Source organism: Lupinus angustifolius, chromosome LG11 (assembly GCF_001865875.1).
Source record: "Lupinus angustifolius cultivar Tanjil chromosome LG11, LupAngTanjil_v1.0, whole genome shotgun sequence".
In the NCBI taxonomy this organism is placed as follows: Eukaryota; Viridiplantae; Streptophyta; class Magnoliopsida; order Fabales; family Fabaceae; genus Lupinus; species Lupinus angustifolius.
In genome coordinates, this window is record NC_032019.1 from 17,837,908 (window position 1) to 17,846,270 (window position 8,363).

At 33.4% G+C, this 8,363-nt stretch overlaps 2 protein-coding genes across 3 annotated transcripts; one reads left to right on the forward strand and one right to left on the reverse strand.

The window, feature by feature from the left end:
* Positions 1,050–3,760, forward strand: LOC109359502 (CRIB domain-containing protein RIC3-like). Of its 2 annotated transcripts, none has more exons than XM_019604195.1 (5): positions 1,050–1,368; positions 1,988–2,147; positions 2,676–2,779; positions 2,896–2,968; positions 3,112–3,760. In XM_019604195.1, the coding sequence occupies exons 2-5, from the start codon at positions 2,069–2,071 to the stop codon at positions 3,465–3,467; spliced, it is 612 nt and encodes a 203-aa protein (XP_019459740.1). In that variant the 5' UTR covers positions 1,050–1,368; positions 1,988–2,068; the 3' UTR covers positions 3,468–3,760. The 2 variants fall into 2 exon arrangements, with proteins under 2 accessions (XP_019459740.1, XP_019459739.1); XM_019604194.1 differs by having other exon boundaries at positions 1,051–1,368; positions 3,103–3,760.
* Positions 4,106–7,634, reverse strand: LOC109361256 (kinesin-like protein KIN-10A). Its single transcript, XM_019606653.1, has 5 exons — positions 6,815–7,634; positions 6,107–6,262; positions 5,919–6,026; positions 5,730–5,840; positions 4,106–5,635 (listed from the first exon to the last, which is right to left on the reverse strand). The coding sequence occupies exons 1-5, from the start codon at positions 7,460–7,462 to the stop codon at positions 4,409–4,411; spliced, it is 2,250 nt and encodes a 749-aa protein (XP_019462198.1). The 5' UTR covers positions 7,463–7,634; the 3' UTR covers positions 4,106–4,408.

The following is an 8,363-nucleotide window of genomic DNA, read 5'->3' on the forward strand; positions in this document are numbered from 1 at the left end:
AAGGGAGTGGTTACAGGTTTGGCCCCTAGTAGCCCAACTTCATATATGATATCCAACGAATATTTACGTTGGCAAAGAAAAATTCCAGTGGGATTCCGAGCAACCTCAACACCCAAGAAATACTTCAAGGCGATTCAGCCTATCAGCCTCCTCCCCTAGTATGGTCATAATTAGGAGTGCTTTAGGTGAAGAGTGTGATGTAAATCAAGATATGCTTCCGATTGAAGAGTAAATACATAAGTGATATTATTTTTGGTACTACGAAGTATATTTACGTTGGCAAAGAAAAATTCCAGTGGGATTCCGAGCAACCTCAACACCCAAAAAAAATACTTCAAGGCACCTAAATCTTTCATGTGAAAACAATCACTTAAATATGTCTTGAATTGTTGTATAGCAGCATGATTGCTTCTTCTTTTGGGGTTCGTGACTACTCTTCCAATAAGTGTCGTTCACGAGAATCAAACCCTTGACTATAAGAATCCAGTGGAGCTTTACACCATTAGACTAACGTTTTATTGGATATAAGTGATTTATAAACTTGACCATTATGATTTCATGATGTTTTTGGAGAAACAAACACTCAAGTGAAAGATCAATCTATAAATCTACTAGTTCACTCCCACCTCCAAAGAATTAAATGGGCTCACCTCTATATTTTGATTTGATTAGAATCATAGAGACTGATTTGTGTAGAAAAAAACTAGGGAAATTTTGAATTAAGGGGGTCAGGTATATAATTTTACTGTTACAACTCAATATTTTCATATTACTATTTTACATTTTTAAAAATAATCACACATGATGATCAATATGTTAATCATTAACTATGAATTTGCTCATTATACAATACATTTATCACTTAATACACCATAAATTTACACACCAAAAAATGGTCTAAAAATAGTCTAAGCTGATAATTTTTGATGATTTAACCATAGAAAAATATGTAGAGAAAGAGAAAAAGAACAAATTTTCAATCCGTATTTGTCTCACTTTGACTAAAAAAAGGTTGATAACATGTATCCTAAATATAGCTTATGAACAAGAAAATTACAGTGCAACTTCTCTGGTATTCCACCAAAAAATAGGTTGAGTTGCTGGTTGAGATTTTCCTTTCAACCAGTTGAGAGGGTGGTGGATCAAACCCAAATCTTCCAATTTTGCAGTTTTGAGATTTTCCACCCTGAATCTCCTTCTTCTTGGTTGGTTTGTTTGGATACTTTATTCCACAACATCCAACTAAGAACTCTTTAGCTTTTATTAATATTCTCCTATGTTTGTTATTAACATTTCTTCATTGATATAAGCTATTGTGATTTCAACATTGATAAGGTCAACACATAGTTATCATATGGTAGATTTCAGGTAGGTGTTTTTCTTGTATTCTTATTTTGTTTTGATTTTGTTTATTATTAACAAAAATAATGGAAGTTTGAAATGGAGAGTCTTCTCAATTGATACATATTCTATGTTAGAAATTTGTTCTTATTTATATTGCATGAGGGTACATTTTTGTTTTTGGTTTTTGTATCTTCCTTGAGACACTTTTGCTCAAACTTATGTACATATACAAAGTTCATTCTTGACTTTTATTCATGATAGTTTTGGTCTTTAAAATTTTGGGTTATATACCACTCATCTTTTTACCAAGTTTCCTTATAAAAATTGATGAAAAAGTCCGTGACTAATGATCCACATAGATAACTGCATTTGATTATTTGTTGTACTAATATTTGAAAGAGAAACTAAATTTACATAACTGAAAATTTGAGAATTAAGCCAAGCCTTTATAAAATATTGGCTAGCTAAGTTGTTAAACTAGATCAAAATTAAAAACATTTGATAAATGGATTTTGGAGAAAGCTAATAGTCTCTCTAGTTATCTTTAGGAATACCTCTATGAAATGCATGAGTCGTAAATGATTAATTGGTACAAAGAAGATTTATTGTATGATTCTATAATTTATTTGTTTTTTTCTTTCAGAGATTTGTAGTTGGTTACATTGAAGATTGAAAACACCAACAACTTTTGAGTGAAATTTTATCAAAAAGCTTCATCTACATAATGACAACGTCAACCACCAATGTAAAAGGTCAAGTTAAAAGCCTCCTTAAGGGACTTAGATACATATCCCAAAGGTTTGGTAAGTTCATTCTTCTACACTCCAATAAAATTAAACATGAAATTAAGTGAATTTCATTAAATATCATTATATTTCTTATCCTTACATTGAAATAAGGGAGAAAAATAAGAGCTTATGATTTTGATTAGGAGTTTAGGAATTGCTTTAGGAATTTAGTAACTCTTTCTTTGAAATTAGAAACTTTAGATTCTTAAAGTTGTTTTGTGAAAGGGATTACAAGTACACACCTTTAGTTCTCCCTTTGATTGAGTTTTGTTTATTAAGACATTTTAGAGTGTTTAGAATTGTTCTTGATTATTTTCTACACTTGAAAACAATCTCTTCACATGCCACGATAAAACAGACTGCATACATCTATCATTCCTAGACCTTACTATGTAGGAGTTTTGTGCATTTACACCTCTATTTGTGATAACAAACTTCAAAAAAATCTTACTCTTGTTGATAATTATGCATAAAACTTGAAGATTCTTATTTAAGAATTTAGATGGTGTGTTTAGTAAATAAAGCATGATAATAATTATGCAGATGAGCATGGAGGAGCAAATGATATACAAATTGGGTTCCCAACAGATGTAAAGCACTTGGCACATATTGGATGTGATGATTCAAAAGCACATAAACCAAGCTGGGTACTATTTTAATTTATTCCTTTCTCATCTTAATTAATTAATTCTCTAACACATTAACTTCCTTGAGAGTCATGATTCAATTGTTAACTTATAGTTAAATTTGAGAAATTGAGCAGATGACAGAGTTTAAAGGGCCAGAAGAAATTTCATCAGAATCAGCAGCAGGAAACTCTACTAAACCACTTGAAGGTTTGCATAATATTTATGTGTAATTATGAATAAACTAAAACCGCATTTGAGCATGATTCTTTGTTGTCCTTTATCATGAATTTTATTGCATGCAACAAAGTGAATAAGATAATTAGAATGTTACAATTTTGCAGATAATAAAGGTAATAGTGGCAAGGTTGATGGAAGCCGACATCATAGTCGAAGATCAAAGCATTCTTCTAAAGAGAACCAATCAAATTCTCCAAGTAGAGAACAAAATCAAGATGGATCAGTTTCTAAGAATAGCCGACGTCATCACCGATCATCAGATTCATCAGAATCTTCTAGAAGGCACAGTCGTCATTCAAATAATAACGAAAGTGGAACAGAAGATGAGAAACCTTTAACATCAACAAAACACTCACATCGTAGAAAGTCAAAAACTTTGGAGGATAAGGACGGTTCCGTAAAGAGGAGTAGTAGAACATCTAGACGAGGATCCAAGGAGAGTTCATTAACTGATTCTGAAGTTTCTTAATCCTATCTTCGGTCCTTGGGTAAACAACACTACTAAATGTGGTTGCTGCTTTTTCACCATTTTTAAAAGAAGAATGATATATATACTTACTTTCTTTATTAATGGTTTATTTATAATGGTTGATTTATAATTGATATATAGGAACAAAGTGAATCATACTCATAGTGAACCACCAAAATTCAGTTTTAGAGAGACTTCAAGGGAAAGAAGTTGTTATTTGTGATTCCCTCTGTATCATGTAATTGTTTCATGTTGTGACTTCAATCCTTCAATTACCACTTTTTTTTTTATTTTCTCAAATATAAAGATATTTATTTTTTTCAATAATCCACCCATTATAAGACTTTGTTTTAAAAATTAGAATCAATTTGTTTTTTATACTTGCTTTTATATAGTGATAAATTTTGAAAAAAAATTAGGTAAAGTTTTTTCCTATGCTATATTATAGTGATGTGCTTCCATTAAAATATAACATGCATTGTATTTTTTTTTTTAAATGTTAACAATGAAAACTACAAAAAAGCATAATGAGATGAAAGACATGCTACATTTTATTGCATAACACTGTAAACGTATCTAAAATTTGCCTATAAATAGTACACTTAATTTCTAAATTGGTATAAATTATACTAAGGGAAATATGGTAGATTGGAGATGACAGTAAAAGTGATGTGTGCACAGATTTAGTTTCCACAAAAACCATAAACAAATATGGTTCCAGCCTATGGAAAATTGTAAGGAGTGTCACAATTGTACTACAAGAAATAGAACATTATAGTACAAAACAGCATTGCAAGAACCTACTATATTAAAAATCAACCTAAAACGACAGTATTTTAATGCTGGGGAATGAGATAATGAAGGAACCTACTATAAATCACTTTTCCTGAAGGAAATTACACATTGTATAGCTTTTTGCAGTTTAGTACAACCAATGGAAGCTAAATTTCAACAGCATTGTATGGTTGCATGTTCTCCTTGTTGGAGACTTTAAGGATAGAAGAATCCTTATCACTTGACTTCACAGGAGAAAAGCTGAAATCAGAAGTTCCATTGGAACTCTTTTTCGTAGGTTTTGAGGTTCCAATGTGCTGAGAAAGTTCTCTTCGGTTTCCACAAAGTGTGAATATGTTTTGAATTCTGACTAGTCTAGAAGAATCACTATCCTTCTCATCCTCTCTATCTGGACTTGCCTTATTAATAGTACATAATACCCTCTTCTCCTCTATCACTTCTTTCTCCACTTCCTCATCTTCTTCCCCTTTATCTTCATGATCCTCTTCTCCTTCTTCGTCTTCATATACTGTACTCAAACATAGTCTTTGGCCGAAGCTTAGTGCACAAGCCTGCCCGGCATCTTGAACACCATTTGATGTATTTGGATCAGGATGATTTGAAAATGAAAAGTCTTGCATAACATTGTAATCATCACTCTTGAACGTTACTCCCCCGACAATTTTCACTTCACGGCCTAGGGGTTCTTGATCATCCATGTCCAAGTCCATTGATTTCACCATTCCGGGGTCTTCCACACTTTTGTAGACATGCATTAGCCTTCTCACAAACCCACTTGTCTCCATGTCTTTTGACTCATTTTCTTCATTACACCCTTCCCTTGAACGGGACAGCTGTAACTCAATTTCTTCAAGTCGCTTTCTAAGAATTTCAACTTCCTCCTGCTGCTGCAAGATCCTTTCTTCCATTCTCCTCCTCTCCAATTCTACAAACTCATTAGTCATTCTTTGGCACTCTTCCAACTTCTTTTCCAACTCTTGCCTCAGAAGCCGAGTTCGTTCGTTTACCTTCAAGTTAATTTCCTCCTCACTTGCAGCAGTTCCTTTGCCTTCTGTAATCTCTACTTTAGCTCTTAACACAGCAATTTCTTCCTCTTTCTTCAAAAGCTTCTCGTGTGCGTCATTTCGCTCTTTCTCTCTGAGCTTTTTCTCCATTTGTAGCTTCAAGATAAATTCATCCATTGCAGCAACTCTTGACCCTAAAATGACAGCAGAAGAAGAATCCTCATCCTTGACCGGGGTATGAGGGCCACGAACTATACATTTTGCTTTTGCTCCATATTCAAGTGTAGTCACTGTCTTGTGTATCTCTTTAGGATCAGGACTTGCACAAAGTATCATTAAAATTTTTGACTTATCATCTTCAAAGGAATCCTAAAAAGGGAAGAGAAAAAGTGCTTCTGTCAATGAAACTTGTAATAGCATATAACAGGAACCATCAACTCACACAAGTAATGACCAAAATTACCTGCAGAAGCATTGTAAGTTTGCTGTCCCTAAAAGGCACATGTGAATCACCATTTGCAATGGACTCCACTACTCTCTTCAGTGCAGTATTTCCTTGATTGATCTTTGCAGTCTATAATTCCATTGACATTAATAATCAGGACGGAACTGCAAGATTCAAGAAAGAAAATAAACACGACAAATGTGTTACCTGCATTTTGGCCTCAAATCCAGTTTGACCAGCTTGTTCAATATTTTCTGATCCAGCCATGTCGACAAGCATTAGACGTCCCCCCACAGTTGGTACATCAAGGATTACCTTTCAAAGCATAAAACATGACATCACCAACCAACGAAACTCGATAAATTTTATAAGAATACCTACCAAAGCAAACATACCATGCAGTGACTTCTAGAACTCCTGTCATTACAAAGTGTGCTTTTAACAATCCTTCGCTTCTCCAATTTCTGAATTTCTTTTGAGATCTTGCCTGCTTCAGTTCCAGATATGTATGTTGCATTCTTAGCCTTTTTCCCCATCACTTCAAGTTTCACCTATAAGTCCAGGACAAACAATTGAATGGTTCAGTTTAATTCTTCTAAACTAACAACCTAACATCTAAAGATTAATAATTAGAGGTACAACATCAGCAACATTGTTGATTTGTAAAACTACTCACACAAACATTCTTTTTTCTTTTTAAATATCTAAAAGTAAATGTTTCTTCATGTGGATGATGTTCATGTATGAAATCATGAATAAAAATCAGAGAAACGTCGCCCTCCATTGCTCACTTTGAGGTCCAATCCAAATTCCATTCAAGCAATGCATCTAGAGCAATCAGCTGATTCATGCTCTTTCAAACCAAATAAAAAAAGATATTTCTTCAAAAGTTGTAACCAACATAGAATCATACAACCAAGCAAAGATAAAAAGCAGATAGAGCCAAAAAATGAAACTTTAAACAGCCAAATTTGCAATGAAAACTAAACATACAAGTTACATTGGTATACAACCAAACTGAATAATAATATAACAATCCAAAAGCAATACCCCACATTATAATCTGAAACACGAAAACCAACATATATTAATATTATTATTACCTTTGAAGCACTACCTTTAGGCCATCCCAATCCAAATCCTCTTCCACCTCCATTAGTGGATAAGAGATCATAAATTTCCTCATTATAAATCTCCAAAACAGTAACCTGAATAAAAGTTCCCATTCCCAATCCAAGATGCTCTCCTTCTCCATCCCCATCTCCAAGAATGTCCCTTAATGCCCTATACACAATCCCTGCCTGCTTCGAAGACCCGAACATGGTGTGACTCTTTCCAGAACCAGTTGGTCCATACATCATGATGGTGCATTTCTCACCTAGCTTAACACCATTGATCCTTGACTCCACAAATTTCTTATAGAATGAGCCTAAGTCATCTTCCTCAGACTCAGACACCCCATCAAGGGTGAAGTCCCGGTACCCGAAATCAGTGCGAACCCGAATAGAACTTGAGTTGGAATTGGTTTGAAGAATGGATAAAGGTTTGTCCTTTTTATCTGGGTAGTCACGGATTCTGGCAATTACTTCAACTGGGTGTTCATGAGGGGTAGAATTAGGGTTTTCAGATGGGTGTGGTTGTTGTTGTTGTGGTGTTTGTGGTTTGAAACCATTGAAGTTGAGGCGATGTTTGGAATGTGGAGTCTTGAACTGGGTTGTGTGATTTGGTTTGGAAGAAGGGGTGGGAGCCATGAATGTGATTTTGAGAAGACCCAGAAAGAAAAGAGGGTAAAGATTGAAGCTTTTTGATTGAATCTTCAAACCCTAGTTGAGAAAATGTTAGAACAGAAAGAAATGAAGAAGATGATAGCTATGAAATGAAGGGAGTGAGACTGAGAATAGAGTTTTGAATTTTCAATCAAAATGTAGCCGTTGTATTACCTAACGTCTATTTTTATTGCATTTATATTTACATGTTTAGTGTAGAAATGAAATGGGACAAATGCCATCCATGTTGATGAATAATTAAAAGGGGCAAAGATGTCGATAAGAAATAGGGTCTTGTAAAGAATATTACGTAAAAAGTTTGTAAATAATATTATTTTTTTCCCAATTGTAGTTAAGAAACAAGACCATAGCTAGGGTTGCATCAAATAGTGCATATTGGGTATGAGAGTGACATTCGTCTAATGATATAAGTTCTCATTAAATCTCAAGATAATTAAAATATTAAGGGATCAATTCCTGAAAACAACATGGACAATCAAACACTCAAAATGATAATTTTTTATTCATTAAATAAAAATATCATTGATAGTACAAAAAAAAATTATTACAAGGACTAAGGAATCTGAAAATCATTTCTAGCTTAATTATTAATAGACAGTCTAATATTGTGATTGTGTTAATTCATTGATAGGAAATTCTTTACCCCTCGTATTAATCTTACTCATCTGAAAAAGATTGCATTTTACCTTGGAGAATGACTCACTTTCGCTATACAACCAATTAAGCATTTGTAGAGTAATAATACACAAATACAAAATTAGCAAGATGAATTTATATTTTAATATTTAATGTTGATAGATTTTTTTTCTCAATTTACGGTAATCAAATTTTATGGAAATGACCCGCAATACCTAATACAACTAGT